Here is a 19,517-nt window from a genome sequence, read left to right on the forward strand (position 1 = left end):
GAAGTTGTCCAAGTGGGCCTTGAACTTGCTCTGTAGTCTGATCCAGCCCAGGAGAGAAGAACAACCCATCTATTCATTATTTTGAATCTTTAGATGGCTCCAGAACAAACTTCATGAATAGACAGGCATGTTCCCTTCTCACAAAGGAAGTGGAAGCAAGCAAGTGCTAATTTCCCCAAAACTTCCCAGTTATTTTAACACTGAGGCCAATGTGGAACACTACCCTTTAGCAGTCTCATGGTAACTATGGACCCCAGGCTCCGGGTTTCAACTCTTCTTCCTCCTCGGTCGCTCCTCCCAGGTCAGGAGAGAGAAACAACAGTTAAAAGCCTGTCTCTGAGGAGAAGGTAGGTGGTCCTGTTGCAGCTGGACTATTCCAAATTTGCTCTGCTTTAAATTGCAGACTCTTTTTTCTTTTAATTTAAAAAAAAAATGAGAAAGGGTCTTACTATGTTGGGCATGTTGGCCTTGCCTCTCTACACAGCCTAGTCTGATCTCAAATGTGAGATCCTCCGGTCTCAGTCTCTGTCACCAGTCATAACTGAACTATAGTCGCAGGAGGAATAATGACAGCAGTAACAGGAAAACCTCAATACACACAGCCATTAGACCTATATTCACAAAGGAGACTGGCCTGACTCCCTGCCCAGCTTCACACAGCCCTGTGGCTAGCACGGAATCTACAAGCCTTATAAACTACTGAGAAGCCTTCTCCCGTCTCCTTCCACTTTATCTGTGTGCATTCTGACGACCGGCAGCACCTGCCCTCGGAAGGATGGAGAACTTGCCCCATAAAGCAATTTGTATCTCTTCCTGGAATACAAAACTTAAGCTGCTAACTCGATGTTTAAGGCTGAGGTCAGTCAGACTCTCGATTTCCTCTGATTTGGTAGTGATAAGATACTCAATCCTACAAGTCTCATTGTCTCCGTTTAAAAACGTATCACAAAGGTCTTCTTGCTGTCCTCACACGCTGTTGGGTTTAGGGGTATAACCTTGTTTGCATTTAACATTGCTTCCCAGGTTGTGACTTCAAACTGATCAATAACACCAATTTTGTTCTACTTTATTAATCTTTCAAATATACAGTGTTGGGTCTTACTGCTCTCTACTGTTGTGTATCATTTTACAATCGTTGTCTTCCTTTGTGCTCAGTTCTTTTTTAGCAAGAGGAACATGTCTTTGTCACTTTTTAGTGAGAGTCCCCATGTTTACTAGTGAGGCCCGCTCAGGGAACACCCAAGCGAATAAAACACCCTTTGAATAAAAAGGTGGCAACAGACCTAAGAAATGGACTGTGGCCATGTGGGTTGCAGTCAACAGACTGGTTCAAGAGAATAGAACAGAAAGCTGCCCGAGAAGCCACAGTGCTGGCCTTTTGTTTGTAAGCATGACTGTAATACTTAATCTCTTCTTGGAAAGCTTTGACAGAAGCTTGCGAGTACTTTTGCTTTCTCGGTATTCCACAGGACTTCGAAAAAAAAAGAACGTTGTAGCTATTTGCTAAAATTACCCCGCATTATGTTTGTGGAGGTAAGAAACAGAAGAGGGGAGAGGAAAGAAAGGGAAATGGGGGAGAAAGGAAGGGGGAGGAGTGAGGGAGGGAGAAGGAGAGGGAGAGAAGAGAGAAAGAGAGAGAGAGGCAAAGAGGGAGAGAAGATTGAAAGGTAAAGGAAGAAACTAAGACAGACAGACAGACTCAAGAACTAGCAGGAAATCGCCAGAATGAAGAAGTAGCATCCAGATGAGAACTCCATGATGGCGCTGTTTCCACCGATCAATTGACTGAAGAGGGTGGTCTATAAAGCAGGGCCAGATTGGGCAGTAACTCCCTTTAAGTTTCCCTTGATGACTCTTCAGGGTGCTTTGTTAAACAGAGGAGAAAACATAGTCTTTAACTAACCATAGAACATCTTGGAACTGAATTCCCAATTCTATACTCTGGTTACAGTTGCAGAAACTTAACTGACTAAGTTTGGCTATCCCATTGGTCAATATTTCAACATGATTAGTACTATATTCTTATGTGAGCATAAAGAAAAAAGACTTCAGAAGGGCAAGGGCAGATGTTAAACAGTTAACTATCTGGGTAGTGATACTATGAACAATTTCTTTTCTATACATCCTTCATGCTTCTAAGTTTTCTTCAGTTGAGCATATATTTTTGCACTGAATGGAAAAGCAAAAACCAAGATGTCCAACAGACCCAGGAGCCCACACCAACTACCACCTCTGTTTCTCTTCTGCATATATTAGCTAAAACAAACATTTCCCCCCATTCTTCCTACTTCCTTCTTTCCCCTCTCTCCCTGCCTTCTTTTCTTTTCACAGCCTTCATTTCAGGTGAGAAGGAAGTTGGGCAGTTGTTCTAAGCCCCCGTTGCCTCTTCGAAGCAGCTGCAGAGAAATCTTGGAGCAGGATGCCCTCCCAACTGTAGCCAAGATCTGGAGGTGGATGACGGCATCAGGCTGGCTGGGAGCAGGGCACCTGCTATGAGCAGGCAGCCACAGTACCAGCAGGCTCGGGGCTTTATGGTGAGTGAGTGAGTGAGTGAGTGGGGTGGGGGGTGGGGTTCTGTGCCCTGGCAGGCAATACAGAATTGGAGTCAAGGCCAGACCACAAGGATTCATTTCGGCATCTGTGGCTGGAAGGAGAGAGATGGCAATGGCCGAACAGGGGAGACCAGAGTGTGTCTGCGGCAGAACTCCATTTTGATTTACTACATTTAAGAAAAGATCCTTTTCACTATAAATCTGGTACTTGGAGTGTAATACTGCACATAAGTCAGGAAGCAATTTCCACAAGAGGTGGTGACAGGGAAGGTCATTCAAAGGTCATCACACTACTTGCAGAGTGGCGCAGTGGAAGGTCCTGTGTCCTGACTATCCTGGCGATGGCAGCAAGGCTACCAGACAACTGCGATTCCTCATAACAGAAGCAAGAAAAGGCCACAGAAGGCAAATGATTCTAATGGTCTGCAGGGTGGTGCCATGATTCCTACCCCTGGCCCCTCCATTGATTCATCCACTGGCCTCATTACTTTTCAGAGGGATGATTACTAATGAGGATGCATTTGATGATCAGATTAATTAATGGAGGCACAAGAGGACTCATGGTGAGATGAACCGCCAATAGTTAAGTTTCATTAGGGCTTTTCAGTCCCCTCCCAGAAGTGAAGAGATTTATTTCCCTAGTTTAAATTCAATAAATACAAGCTGTGTGTGTGTGTGTGTGTGTGTGTGTGTGTGTGTGTGTGTGTATGATTTTCCTTTTGTTACTTCTTATTCTGCTAATGCAAAGACCCACCTGGGGCCTATGACACAGAGGCAGCAAGAGGCTGCTACTGTTGAAGTCCCCTAATACCTGGACTAGAATGTTCTACCAGTCTTCTGCCTCCATGACTATAGTTCCTAGGCACTGATGTTCAAGGAAGCATGGCTCAGAAACTGACGGCCTCAGAGAGGGGTCAGAGAGACCTGGGCTGGAGCTGCCACACTGCTAGGTGACATATGCCTTGGGCCAGTCTCTTGACACTTATAGGATTCAGTTTCTTGCCTGGAATTCTGGATGTGGGATCCCGGGATGGAGAAATAACATAAAGGCATTGGGGGAGGAACTCCTTGGGAGGGGCGATGCATCAGCACGGGCCACACAGGACCATGGAACATGCCCAGACTTAACTTTACAAAACCCGAGTCTTCAATTTATTTATTTAGTTTTAGTTTTAGGCCTGCCATAGTTTCACCTAGGATACAGTAGCAACTGTCTGCACCATACAACTGCCTTTCAGGGCATTTACATGTGTGATCTTATTTTACAACAACAAAGCCTTGGTGAGTTTGGCAGGACCCACTGGCCAGGTGAAGAACCCGAGGCTTAGACAGTCATACGTTCCCAAAGCAGGATAGAAAACAGTCAAGTCGATTCTGCCCTGGCCTCCACTCACTCGGTGTCTTCATCTTCTCCATGCCCATGGCAGCGTGGGCATAGCTTGTCTCTCATCTTCTGATTTGTGTCCTGGGAAGAGACTCTGAGATTTCCTCTCTGCTATCCTCAGGTACAGCCATTTTTGTCTCCTCCAGAGTCCAACAGGAAGGCGCTGTGAAAATTCTACATCCCTAACAGATGTCAGGTGTGGTCGTTCCACACAGGCGACAGAGGAGCATAGCGTGTGCTTCCGGTTCCAAGCGGAGCTAACGGTCTCTTCGAGAGTCTCGCTCTGAATCGAGATGCTGCCTCCTTTAGATGTCTGGGAGAAGACATCTGCACATGTCGGAAAACAGGAGGGCCGCTGGCACACGCCACACGTGACCCTAGGGTCACTAATGAGCTGCTGGAAAGCATCAAGCCAAGGCAGGGGCAGAAGACTGGGAAGCAAATGGAAGGACAGACTCTGAGGTAGTTGAACAAAAAGAAAAAAAGGCCGAGGCGGACTCCACAGTTAGAGGCTCTGTTTGACGTTGAGCCCCTTCTAAAGGCACATTTAAGATGTTCCTGGGTAGGAGGTTTTCTGCTTCTAGCAAAATGCCAGGGACTTTTAATATGAATGTGGGGAAAACCTTGGGAATAATTCTCAGGGAAGAAAGGACGGACCTGCATTTGGGTAGATGAAATAGAATGGGCTAAGCCCAGGACATGCCTCTGCGGTTGCAGCTTGCAAAGACATCGGCTTTTTATGTGTGCATGTCTATTTATACACACACATCTTTTTGGAACCTTTTAAAGCTGAAGGCTTTACAGCTTTGAAAAGAAAGCCCCTCTCTACATTGTTGTGAAATGTCCTTGCCTTGTACCGTGGTACTGAATTCTTTCCTGTTCTGCTGTATAATACTTTCATGCATTAAAAACATTATGGTAATATTGTTAATGAACTTCTTCCTGAATGAGTCAACGACCTGATCATCATGTTCAGGATGCTTCTTCCTTATAACTAGACAGCTGAGGGTCACGGAGTCTCTTCAGAAGGTAGAGTTTGATGATTCACTACAGTTTAAATTCTAGACTAATCTATCTGTAGTTTTTCACACTCACTACTTGGTATCTAGGTATTTCATAAAAATTCTTCAGACACACCTAATCATGCTAAAACATTTGAATGTCTTCTTTGAGGGGGATTTCTCCTTTTCTCTGCTTCCTGTTCTTCTGGGTTTGTGCCAGTTTCCTTGATGAAATAAACAATAGCAGTTGAGGGGGGCTGTCGGCTGAAGACATGTTCCACGCCTTTGTCTTCCTCAGCCCCATCTAGACCATCCTGAACTCCTCACAGTCCCTGGAAGCAAGGCTTCTCAGAACCACCACACTTGGTTTTTATGTTCCTCCTCCTCTGCCTCCCCCTGCCTTGTTTTTGGTTACCCCTTTTCTCCGTTCCAGGTCCAAGAAAAAGATTAAGTGGCTACCAGAGTCAGCCTCGTTACATATTTCAGCTTCTTCAGCTCACATGTTCGTACCTACACAGTTTCAGTTACACACTTTCCCCCTCATCCTGGGCCACTGTAGTGGTTTGAATGAAATGGCCCCCATAGGCCCATAGGGAGTGGCACTATTGGGAGGTGTGGCCTTGTTGGAGGAAGTGTGTCACTGGGGATGGGCTGTGAGGTCTCAGATACTCAAACCAGGTCCAGTGTCTCACTCTTTTCCTGATACCTGTGGATCCAGATGCAGAACTCACAGCTCCTCTCCAGCACCATGGCTCCTCCATTGATTCATCCACTGGCCTCATTACTTTTCAGAGGGATGATGCATGCTGCCATGCTTCCCGCCATGATGATAACGGACTAAACCTCTGAACTGTAAGCCAGCCACAATTAAATGTTTTTCTTTAAAAGAGTTGCCATGGTCATGGTGTCTCTTCACAGTAATAGAAACCCTAACTAAGATAGTCACTGTTTTTACTCCAAAATATACTACTATAGACTCCTTATTCCTTCCTTTTAGACAATCATAAAACTTTCTTGCTGCTCTTCCTCTCCCACATTTCTAGATGGCCACACAGTTTTAATATCTGCCTGCCTCAACTTCCTTTATCTTGGCCACATGCTAGCTAAGTATTCAGTCACGGACTAGATTCAAGTTAAAGTCCTTGAAACAGGCTCTGTTTAAGGTAATGGATGTAGAGTTTGTATGCATGTGTGTTCCCTTCCTCCAGAGACTCAACTCACATGCCTGTCAATGAAGAAACTTGTAAGATCAATGAGAAAAGAAAGGGAATTCTGGGAATTCACAATATACGATCAATTTGGGTACTTAAGGTTTCCCAGGCTCTCCTTAAGATGAAGTGTGTAGTCAATATACCCTGAGTTAACTGCTATCTGGGAAGGCCTCAGTTAACATGTGTAGGAGGCCCAGCTTCAGCAGCGAGCATACCCACACACCATTCAAGAAAGCAAACCAAGTCCTTCATGCTAAGTCTGAATGGATGGCCAGCCACCACCTTGCTTGGAACAAGCCTCTATATGAAAGAGAGGCTTAAACACACACACACACACAACATATATCATGTACACACACACACATATACCACATATCATGCACATCCACATCACACACACAACATACAAATATACATCACACACGCCACACACACACACAACATATACATCACACACATACTATACACAAACACACAACATATACATATATCACACACACACACACACAAAACACACATACAACATACACATCTACACCACACACATACCACACATACACACCACACACACACACAAGCATACACATATGCACACATGCATGCATAGATGTGCACAAAAACAAAACTAAACCCAAACAATTCTGGAATTAGTAGAATTATTTAGGAGCAAAAAAAAACACCTTTAAAATTTCTAAGTAGAATGCTCAAAAAGATTTGAGATGATAATTCAACGGAAAGATAAAAATAAGACAACATAAAAAGGCAATAACCAGAGAAGGCGTAAACTTCCAGAAATCAAATAATATGATTACCAAGCCAGAAGCTCAATAGAATAGATAACAGATAAAGTCAAAACAGAAAATAGTAGAAAAAAGATAAGAAGCAATACCCTAGCAGGTCTAGCTGACTGGCAGGCATTTCAGAAAGAAACTCAACCCTAGGAATCAAAGGAAAAAGTAATCAAGAAATCAGAGACAACTGTTAGAAGCCAACTCCTACTCCATCCCTCTGTGTTCTCATCTACAGGTGCTGCTCTCTTGGCTCTCTGTAGCAGGGCCTTTAAAAGCTGGCCTGTAGAACCAGGACTGCTGTACCTTCAAGAATTTCCATAGCTTTTAGGAAGTAAGTTTTACACAGAAATGATCTCTTTTCCTATGCTTCTCTAAATATGGAAACACTAAACATCTCTACCGCAGCCCACCAGTGTAACCGCAGGCAACACTCTAACCACAACCAACCTTGTCACCACAACTAATGTCACCACCACAGCCAGCATTGTCACAACAGTCACCATTACCACCACAACCAACATTACCATCAGTCAGCATCCTCACTGCAGGCAACAGTCCTCCCCACAGCCAAGGTCATCACCACAGCACTCTAACATTCTCACCAGGGCCAACATGCTCACCACAGCCAACAGTCTCACTATGGCCAACATCATCGCTACAGTCAGCACTATCACAGTTCAATTTTCACCAGTCAGAATTATCACCATAGCCAACATCATCACCATATCCAGCAGCATCACCATAGCCAATATTCTTACCTCAGTCAACATGCTCATCATATTCTTACCACAGCCACCTTCAATACCACAACCACTACCATGGCAGCCACCATTACCTCCACAGCTGCCATTGTTACCACCCCAGCACCATACCTGATGCCATTATTCTGTCTTGATTTTTAACACATGCACATCATTACATGTGGGTAGGGAGAGGGGCTGTACTCTAAACTTTTCTCTATATCTACAAGAAAGTAATTACCAAGCAACTGAGTCATTTAAACAAGCATCAAGAAGACAGGCCTAACATCTCCAAGTGACTAAATATACTTACTGATGTTCTAACTTCAAAATGCTAGAATTTATTTCATACATATATATTCCACAGTCAAACTCTCACCCCAAATATTGTACAACTAACTGGAATTAATCTTACTTTACTGAAGACTTTGTATCTTCATAAAGTAGTAACATTTATCCATGTGCCATAACAAATAAAGAAAATCATATGTATGTTCTACTCTGATTACAAAGAGAAAAATACCCACTTGGTTTCTAAAGTGGTATTCCTCATAATAATCCTCTTTTGCTTATGTTGTTTTTCCTGATCTATCCTTGGTAAATGTTGTCAAGAGAGCTAAACGCCCTGGGCATTACTAATGTCAAACTAGAACATTGGTGAACCATTACTCCACACAGACCAATGGGTTCACTGGCCTACCATGGCTGATTTTCAGGCTGTCTTTGATAATACTATTAAAAAGCATTCACTTAGGTATTTACGAAAGAGCTCTAACAATCATCATTAATCATACACAGTTCTGTGATCATCAGTTTTAATGGCATCCCATTGATTTTTTGAATATTCATCAGTCCTCTCAGTTGTCTCACATGGGCCTCAGTACAACATCTGACTTTCTTAACTGAAGGAAGAATGAGTAAGCCTACTATCTGGAAACACAATTAAAAGTTGACTAGACACTTTTGATGAAGATACTACACAATCTGAATGCAATCTACGGAGAAATCAAGGTGAAACCGAGCTTTCTCTCTGCTGGTTAATGCTTATTGCGCTAGCTGCTCCTGTGCAGGCTGCTGGTTGTGGGACAGAGGTAGAGGTAAAGACAACAACAGTCTTACCCATCTGCAAATTCTATGAACTATCATACCAACCTGCCAGGAAAGATGTAACCATGGATGCAATAATGGCAAAACTATTTCGGGAGTAACCAACAACTCTGATTGGATTTGAGGCCCACTCTACAAAAAGGGATTTATGCTTAGTACTGTAAACCCAGTCCCAAACCCATCACTGAAGGGGTCTCAGCCCCTATGGTGACTTCTGATTAGCTGAATTGACATAGCATTCAAAACACCTTCTAAATATGTTTATATACATAGACTTAAAAGCCTTAATCAGAGAAGTTTCTCCACTCTGAAAACAGGTGAATACAGAGACTTGTGGCTCCAGAGATGCTGAGAGTAAAGGACAGCTTAAGGCTAGGACATTTAGAGTCCCCTCATCACTCAGGGAACACTATGGAAGACGAGACAGAAAGAATGTAAGAGTCGGAAGGCAAGGAGAACGGCTGTGTAATTCCGTCTTCTACGCGTGGCATGGGCACTGCCATCATTAACTCATGGCAACTGTGCCCACTGGCACTGGGCCTATGAAAGTCTGCCCTGCCCTGCAGCTGCTTCTGAATGGACAAGGGGCTCATGGGGCCTACCACTTATGCTGATCTAGTAGCAGCTAACAGATTCTGGGAGATGAGGAGGCATAGGGCCTAGCTGTATATCCACTGGTAATCCTACCAAGCTTTGGTTAGTCCCAAACCCAGGATCACACGGATGGCCACAGTCAAACTCTTTGGGGTACAAAACCAAACCAAACCAAATGAATATGAGAAAGAAGTTTTTTTGAAAGGGGCAGCTGACAAAGATAGGAGGGAAATATGAATGGGTGAGGGAGAGAGTAACCAAATGTATTACACACATTAAAAATTTGTGAAAGAACAATTCATAATAAGCATCTCATTTTTAAGGTTATGTTTTAAGAATATGGTCCTTTGGGCTATGATCATGAGTAAAAATGAAAATACTGTTTAAATTTAGATATAGACGAACCACAACAAGACACTACCATCCATTTACTATGGTGGCTAACAGCAAACTGACATTAACTGTCAAGGGCACAGAACACCTGGAATACTCCTGCAGTCTCATGGGGATTCATCAGGTACAGGCATTCTGGAAAACATAATGGCGTTGTCTTAAGAAGGATGCTTTCTGTGCCATCCCAATCATAGGTAGTTACCCAAGAAAAAATGCAAAGTTAGTTTAATAGAAGGCTTGTAAATGAACATTCACAGCAAATTTGTGCAAACAACGTAGATGACTGTGAACCAGTGACTAGATATAACCTGTAGCTTTCACTTAACAATAGAATTCTCCTCAGCAGGAAATGGAGCAAAGGGGCATAGCAATGCAGAGGAACTTCCAATGCATGCTAAGTGAAAGCAGCCAGTCTTAACGGGTTGCAGACTGGAAGATCCTGGAAAAGGCAAGCTTTAGTTAAGTGTAGATTTCAGCTCAGTGGATGCTAGCAGTGGGGTTGAATAACAAGGGGCCCGAGGGAACGGCTATGGAAATGACTAACATATTGATGGTCACATGATGCTCACATGAGTGTAAGCATTTGTCAACATTCATAGAACTAAAGGCATCCACGGAGGAAATTTTATTTTACTAGATCTAACAAAACAAGTCAGTGTAGCAATCTGAAGATGAACAGAGCTTAAAATGTTTATTCTTTATTTGTATACCTAAAGATATAAATGAACGCAAAAAAAATGGCACTAACCTTCTTAGCCTTCCAGCAGAGAGAGGCTAACTTAATTGTTGTCATATGGCTTGGTAAAGGCGATCATGTTACCATGGCTACAAGCTGTTATTTCCTCAGGTATGAAATGTCTAATATTATTAAATTATGACTCATGTGTAGCATAGAGTCAAACTTAGAAACAACAGGACAAAGTCACCCTAAGGCTTTTCGTGTTTAAGAACTCTGCTTCATAATGTCTTTTTCATAAACACGTAAGAAAGGGAGTGACGTTGGGGAACATATTGACAAGGGCTTAAAAAAGGGAAAAATATCAGAAATTTTGGGCTAAACTTGAAGGCAATTCTAAAAATTGTCTGCTATTTCTAAGGCCATGTAAGACTCTTTATTATGGTATGTGTGTGTGTGTGTGTGTGTGTGTGTGTGTGTGTGTGTGTGTGTGTTTGTTGTTGTTGTTGTTGTTAGAGCAAGACTCTCTCAAATGGAGATGAATTACAGAAATCTCATATCAGAGTTGTTATGGTTTGAATCTTGTATATCCTCAAAACGCTGGTAATGCTGAACACTTGTACACTATCAGGGTCTGATGTTGGAAGGTGGTGGATCCTTTAAGTGGGGCCTATTTGAAGGAATTCAGGTCATTGAGATGTGCCCTTGAATGACTCCCTATTCTTACCTTCGCTTCCTGACTGCCTAGAGGTGGTCAGTTCTGTTTCCCCACACACTCTCCACCATGACATTTTATACAGCCACAGGCCCAGAAACAACAAACCCAACTGACCATGCACAAAATCCTCTGAACCCATGGGCAAAACACCTAAGTTTACAAATCTCAGGTATTTGTTACGACGAATTGACTACGTATTTTACAGTTGTTAGGATGCTTTGTAGTGAGATCCAAATTGAGCTAGTTGTAGTAATTTATTCCTATATGACAGACCATGGTAGAAATATGCTCATTTAAAAGCATGTACATTTTAAACATGTGTTGCCTCAGAGTAGCCATGTACCTGCTTAACAACCAATAAAAATGAAAACCATTGTAAAGGCCATGGGCAAAGTGCTTCTGTGTAATAAGGAAGCATCACACACATGGTGTGCTGATGCAGCTCTGATCCCACCTGCCTTATTCTTTATGATGCCAGGAGTCTCACACAAGCCAGAGCCCCACAGGTACCAGGCTGTTCTTGACTCTTAGCTCAGGTCCTTTCATCCTCTACTTAATGCATATCTTTGGTTACCATGGATTTGTTATGATTCTTCAGACATTCCATCCTGTCTGCATATTGAAGTCCCAGCCTTCCGAACCACAGAAGGTGAGGTTATTTGGGAAAGAGGTCACTGCAAACATAATTAGCTACAATGAAGTCTAACTGGAGAAGGGTAGACCCCTAACCTTGCATGAGCTGGGTTCTTATGCAAAGCAGAAATCTGGACACACATACAAGGAGAACATCATATAAGAACAAAAGCAGAGAACTGGAAAAAAAAAAAACCTTAGTTTGCAAATTAAGGAAAGATCCAACTGCCTGCAATCCACCAGCAACAGCTTCTTCCTCACAGCCTTGGAAGGAGCCAACCTTAGTGATGCCTAGATCTTGAACTTGTAACCTTCAGAATGTGAGGTATCAGTTTTGATGCTGAATTCAAACCCACACTACAAGAACAAGCGAACCTTTGTGTTAAAGAGCATTTCCTATCAACAGAGCAGTCGTGCAAAGGAAACTCTACCAGCCATTGTTCCTCTGGAGGACTAAGGAGTCCCAATACTGCCCTTTGTGGAGAAGATGCATGGCTCATGTTCCAATGCTGAGACCCCAGCAGGTGTCTCCCCAATGTAGAACAATCTTGCACGCTGCAACAAGCCTAGAGGTTTTATCTACTTTTAAAGAAATTAGAGACATCTTTTCAGGAGGCAAAGAGGGCCTGCTGCCTGAAGTGTGACAGTAGTTTGCAGGCTGTGTCTGCCATCATGTTCTTTGGGGAAAATGGGACAGATTATCATGCTGGCAAGCCTCATCCCCGTGCCCCTTGTTGGGGCATATGGACAACCCCAGGAACCCCACACAGCAGCTGTTACATCAGCTTTCCAAGTGCAGGGACCTGAGCAATGACTGCAGTGACATTTTCCTGGCTGGCTCTGACCTCCGAATCTCACTGATTAGTCTAACACACACTGTGAACATCAACCAGTTAGGACTCAGAGCCAGGACTCAAAAATTTGCTTTAAAATGGCAAGAGATGTTTAAGACAGTCTCTATGACCTGACCACTGCTCACTTCCCAACATGCTATCCTTTTTTTAAACTTTATTTTTTATACTCTTCCTTCTCAATTATTTTTCCTGGTCTGACTCATGTTTCTGTGGTAGTCACTCCTAATCATAAAAACATGTTCGTAGGCAACTCATGTTCCTGGTTTAAAAGAACAGCCAGTGTGAATATGGGGAATTCAGAAATCACTTTATTCACCATAATCAAGCTTCCCACCAACCTAATAGCTTTCTCTGGTTTAAACAAAAAGAATCCCCCCACCAGAAAGCATTGGTTGGTTTTGTATCCTTAAAGGAGTAATTAAAAGATGCCCATGTGCAATGGTGACAATTTATGCTCTATTATTTTAAGTTAACAAGACCCCAATGCCTGGAGAACACTATTTATCAATGGATATGTTCAGATACATATCCACCTATGAATCTTTTTGATTCCGTTTCCCTAACTGTCCATCCTTGGCTTTTCCTCTCTCCGCATTTCCCATAGCACAGGCTCCCCCTAAGCTCTCAGATCACAGCTGCCACCTTCTTTTTAATGACAGCTACAAATTCTCCAGAGTCCAGAGGCCTTTGGATGGAGTGTGCCAGACTACAGTCTGGTATTCTTCAACAAAAGCATGGCTTTTCTTTCCTATAGCTCTGTAGCCCCAACTCAGGACTCATCCATTCCATCAGCAATCACTTCGTGTGTGTGTGTGTGTGTGTGTGTGTGTGTGTGTGTGTGTGTGTGTGTGTATGTGTTCCTGTGCGCCAGGGCATGCACACCACATTCATGCATGTGGAGCCAGAGATCTATTTTCGGTATCATTCTTCAGGCACCTTGGGTTTTGAGACAGGAGCTGGCCAATTAGGCTAGGCTTGGGAGCCAGCAAGCCCCAGGGCTGTGCCTGTCTGTACTTCCCCTGTGCTGGGATTGAAAGTATAATCCTGCCAGCACACTCAGCCTTCTGACATGAGTTCTGGGGATTGAATTCATGTCATCAGGCTTGCCTGGTAAGCACTTCACAGATGGAGCCATCTTTCCAGACCCAACAATCAACTCTTCAACCCGACGAGACCCTAAGAATAATCCAGAGACAGGAAGAATATACTTTGTATTGATGATGATCTTGAAAATGAACAAAAACCCAAACACATAGCTTTCGAAAGATCAGCTGTCAGCTTTGAACTTAAGACTCCTCTAAGTATAAAACATGTTATTACAGTCAACAAGAATTTGACCACAAATCACGGACACACACACACACACACACACACACACACACACACACACACATATTCATATACCACTTTTTAACCCTCCAAATTCTTGCCCTTTATTTCCTGTCCTCAGGGTGATTCTCAGCAGATTTCCCTGGCTTGGCTTTTCCAGAGTCTAGCTCTCACAATAGCCTTCAGCGCTTTCCTTTGCCATGGACTTAGCTTTCTGGTCATCCTTTCTCTTCCTTCACCCTTTCCAGCCAACCGCTGTCTTTCACCCCCACGCAAATGCACACAGGCCCATTCTCTCAGCACCACGTGGCCAGTACCTGCTGCATGCCTTGCATAGTTTGCTGCAGGAACTGCAGCTGCTGGTCCTTGGTGAGGTTCTCCTCTGTCCGGAAGAGCTGTTCTTTCTCCTGCTTTAGCAGCTCCACCTCATTTCTGTAGGCGTCCAGCTGCCACCGGAGACTGTCATTCTCTTCTTTGAGGGCATAGGCCTGAGCAGCCAGGGCTGTATGAGAAACAGAAGAAGTTTGGGGAGTCACCTTCCTGCCCAGATTGAGGGGTCCTTCGGTAGGAAAGTCTCTCCTAAACCGGGATTCATATCAACTCAGAAGTTAAACCCTGATTGCCTTACCTCAGGGCTCTTTGTTTAACAGTTGGTGTGGACCACCTTAGGAATTGATCTTTTGGGGGATGGCACCTATCACATGCTAGACAAAAAGCTGGACACCTTCCCAAAAGCTAATCTGCCATGCTCAGTGCTGGGGATGCTCAGAATTCTTGGCAACCATCATATCTACTGCTTGACTGTCCTCTCTCGGGCTGTGTGACTGCTCAGCCTCTTGGACTGCTTCTTTCTGTCAAATAAGTGGCTGTTTCACAGGCTGAGGCATGCAGCAGCCTCCCAGGGGAGGGAGGAACAGATATGCACACCGCTCCTTCTTGCTCTATTGCCGGGACAAATTGTACAAATTGTTTTCTCTAACTGCTATCAGAATGGAAACCTAGTTCCACCTGCTTCACCAACAGATTAAAATTCCTTTCTGCCTACAAGGCTGAATGGTTGCTCTGCTCCTCCCTGAAACCTGATAGTCTCAATGTGTTGACAAAGACTTAATTTGTATAATCTCCCATCTCCTTCTCCCTGAGAAATCAAGGCAGTTTGCTTAGGGTCTTAGATACCTCAGGGCTCCAGAAACATCTAACCCTGAGTGATAGGGTGGTAGGAGACAGACAGAGGGGAGGAATCTCTTGCCCTGCTTCCATTCCATCTCATGCTTTGTGGGCTCTGCAGTATAACAATAGTCTGCTGGCTACTGCCACAGTAAGGGCCCTGGATCAGGGGCTTCTACATATGAACTAGCCCACTGAGTCGCCCCATCAGGCCTAGATGTGAGTCTACTGATCCCTATTTTAACATGTGACGGCCATATGAGACACAGAGAAATCGATCACCAGTGTGGTCAAAGTAACTGAGACAGAACGTAAATCCGGGCTCTGGTCAGTCAGCCAAGCTCTAACTGACACTGCTGTGTCAGTTCATGTGAGTTCACTTCTTAACAACTGTTCAAAACCAACGTCTTCCACACACTCTTCATGTAGTGGCCCACTGTTTCTCTCCCCTTATGGAAGCCATTGTTTACTTTTGAAAGGAAACGTAAAATAACACTTGCAAAGTTTGTTACTAGAAGTGTCTCCATGGATTTTGACTTATGGTATGCAAAGGTATAGTGTAGAGCCCCCTGTGTTCATGTCCATGTCCCACCCGCCATTTGCCATGACCTAGGGCCAGAAGGAGGTCAGCTAGCAACCTCTAGGCACCACTGAACATCTGATGACCATAGAGCTTTACTCAGGCACTCTGAGGCCCCAGCAAATTCTCTCCCCAAAGAGCAAACATCAAACTATGTTAATAATAGCTTTACAGTTTAGTGTTATACAGTATTCCACTTTGCAAAAATGATAATCTATGAATAGTTCACACTGAAATACTAATCAAACAGAACATGCAATTAATCAGGAAACTCCCAGCATAAAGCCATTAGGGATCAATTAGTCAACAAGCATTTACTGCATACTTCCTTATGCCCTAGTCTGTCTTGGTATCTTAGATCACAAAAGAGAACAACAGGACATATCACTTTTCCCAAGTCCTATTGAAACAAAATAAAAACTGGCACTCCTAAAGGAAACTAATGCATTTAGAGGACAAAAAGGGTAGGATCATGTTTTGCATAAAGTAGGTACTCAATATACATTGGTTGAATAAATAAATAAGCAACTTAGTATCAAGGTATATGACAAGTGAATACATCCTAGAGGGGTTTTGAAATACAAAAGGAGACTACAGATTGATAGAATAAAGGTGTGCTTTGTAATATGAAAATCCTAGAACTGGGGAAGGCGCTCTCAGGAGCAAGACCATAAGCAAAGGCCCAGGAGTGACCGTTAGAGGGAGGCCGTTCTAGACAGTAATGAGAAACACTTGCTTCAAAAGGCGATTAGCAGCCTACAAGCAGTGAGCAAGAGGTGGAGCCTGGGACGACAGCATGGGAGCATTCAGACCCAACAGGGTGAGAGGTGCTGAAGGTGTTTGGGGTAATGGAAGGGTCTGATGAAATTGGTGATTTAGGAAGATTAGTTCGGCAACGGTGCGTGCAATGAACGGGAGGCTGAAGAGAATGAGTGGAGGAAATTTGATTTGGTGTACGTGGGTGTGCAGGGCCAAGGAGTAGGTGCTTTTACACTTTCCAAGGACTTCTAAAATCAGAAACAACCCAGAGCTTCCCTAGGAGCACGGGTTGATGCTTTCTAACAGTGTGTAGCTGTCCCTCAAATCTTGCCCCACCCTGAGACACCAGGGTGTCCTGAGCCATCAGCTCACTGCTCCCCAAGGCAAGGGCTATGAGGCATTATTTCAAAGAGAGATGCTGTAACATGGCAAAATCACTGAGGATGCAAACGATGAAAAAAGTGTTGGCACTACACGAGCACATTACTACATTTGGTGGCATTCAAAGACACTTAAGTCATTTCCTTAGGAAGCTCTATTTGGCCCCTTTTCAATTCAGAGTGGCATTTTTATTATCATAACTGATAGCAGGTGTTTGTGAGGAAATCGATTAGTATGCAGGGATGAAAATTACATTTTCCAAATGAATTGCATAGTCTGCAAGATATCTTAAAATCTGTGTAGCAAAAATGCAAGCAGCTATAAAGCATGTGCCAGCAGCATTATTTTAATAAATCATCTGAACATAAATACATACAGGGAAAGTTCCATCCATTATTCTCGGGCTTTTCTTATAAGCCTATGGAGTGGTCCAGCTGAGAGTTCTTATTCTTGGCTAAGCCATGACCACTGTGCCTGGCAAGCAGACTATGGTGCTGGGTACACTCCTGGAACAGGAATGCAAGATCATGATGTTTAAAAGGGGGGGAAAGAAAGAAAACAGCTGTAAATTTCCTCTCCCCTCAAAAAATCAATACCATAACCAATCCCATCACCATCTTCATAATTAGGGCATATAACTGATTTATGTTCCTGATTAAATAATTTCAGGCTTAATATTTACAAAAACCAAACTTGGTCATACCCGTGGTGGCAAAGTTGTTATTTTCTAAAGGGTGAGAAATTGTGTATTGACTCCAGTTAACTTGAGGCAACCTGTTCCTTGTTTGAAAACGTTATTCGGCATCATGCAGTGGCCCCACATGTACCCCTTTGACAAGGCTGCCTGGAAGAGGCTGTGATATGTTTCTTGAACTAGAACTCTGAAAGAAACCAAGTCCTAATAATGCCTGTCAGTTTTTGGTGTGTTAGAAACCCAGAAACTTGAAAGGTCAACTCATTTTTCTTCTTTTCTGCTTGCATTTTTTTTTCTGGGACATTGTACTAAATTAAACAGTCTTGATAAATGTGTCACCAAGCTTCTACAATAAAATTTACCTTAAGAGACAGTGCAAGAAATCCACTACTCAAATAAGTGTGAGGATTAAAATGAATGACTATCTACCTCTGAATAAAAACGTTCATAGAGTATGCTGTGTTCCAATAAATTTGAAATATTTAGGAAGAGCCATCCATGTGGATCACCAAATTTCAGTTTTAAAAAGAATCCTATACAACAGCCTACTTGTGAATCACACCAAGCACAACTAAACCGACTGCTGGCAATTTTAAATCTAGTGGTGCCTGGATTGTGACCTGTTAGTTCTCCAACCTACGATTTATTGAGAAATCAAGGCAAGGAACCATACTGTATACAATTTAGGAGGGGTAAAGCTGACAGATACACTCATGTATTCTTACTCGCTGTGTACTTTAGAAAATTCTAGATACTGGAATTGTCTGAAACAAAAGAGCAACTAAAAGCATTGGGTAAATTCCCGCAAAGGAAAACTGCGTTGTATTTGGAGAATTAGCACTGAATTAGTTAAAGTTCTGAAGTGTCACTGGTCTGCGAGAACTGATCCAGAGATTACATTGCATTGCTGAGAAAAAGGTTTAAAGGTATTACATGGCATCTCATTGTATCCTTTACCAGATTCTATATAAACCATTATTTTCTATATTAATTATGGTCAAAGTGACCTCCTCCTCCATTGCCTGGATTACTGACTGGGTTTCCATGGGAACAGATAATGGCATACTTAACTTCTTTAAGTAAATAATCTGGTGAAAGCCTTGAAATCTCTCTCTTACCAGCCTGAGCCAGCCTCAGAAAAATAATTAGCAATATATGAAAAATGTAAGTTATTTTGGGTTATGTCCCAGTAAGCTGACAGTGTGTTAATATCTTTTTCATGCTCAGGCAAGATGTAACTAAATAATAAAATGCTTTAACATATTGTTGCTGGCAATATTTGCATTTCTCTGGAACTGTTCGTCTTTGTGTCTTTGGGGAATGCTGTATTTAACATTCTCTCTCTACATTGCCGGCTGTACTCTGGAATGCTGGGAGGATGTGGTTAAATTGTGTATTTCTTTCCCATGCACAAAGGAAGTCTTTTCCTAAGGATTTCACTGGCTGCTGTCCAGGTAGGCAATTGTCCTTATACACAAGGAGGCAGGGTTAGGCTGAAGGCCTGGGAGATGATCCTACAGTATCTCAGAGCCTCAGGGGCTCCCCTCTCTGTCAGAAGTTTGCTTTCTGATGTCTGACGAAAGGGCTGTAGCTAAGACTCGGTGACCTGAGGACTCTTTCATAGGTCTATCTGCTCCTCTGTGTAAGCATGTCTGTGGGGTAGCCAAGGTCCTCATTGGCTGCTCTATGGCAGAGACCATCATGCTGTGCACCCAAACCCATGCTTCTCTTCTCAAACCTGTTTCCTGTTTGAAAACATCATTCAGTGCCATGCAGTGGCCATACTAGGTGAGAGGTGACCATACTAGGAGGTGTGCTGGACCAGTTCTTAACGGCAGAATGCAAGCCAGGACCCTCCATGACACCTGCACAGTCCCCCATGCTCTTCTTGCTTCTGAGATAGCTCTGACATAAAACAGACTGTTCTGGGATCAAAAATCATTTTTTTTTTTC

The 19,517-nt window shown here is 43.2% G+C and overlaps 1 protein-coding gene across 1 annotated transcript in view; it reads right to left on the bottom strand.

Annotated features, from left to right (window-relative positions):
- The window catches only part of Enox1 (ecto-NOX disulfide-thiol exchanger 1), a 562,855-nt gene that overhangs the window by 71,833 nt on the left and 471,505 nt on the right, over positions 1-19,517 (bottom strand). The window contains exon 13 of the mRNA XM_059273297.1: positions 14,301-14,485. Coding sequence (XP_059129280.1) covers positions 14,301-14,485 — 185 coding nt within the window. The remainder of the gene's footprint in view (positions 1-14,300; positions 14,486-19,517) is intronic.

This window comes from Peromyscus eremicus, chromosome 9 (genome assembly GCF_949786415.1).
Source record: "Peromyscus eremicus chromosome 9, PerEre_H2_v1, whole genome shotgun sequence".
NCBI lineage: Eukaryota > Metazoa > Chordata > Mammalia > Rodentia > Cricetidae > Peromyscus > Peromyscus eremicus.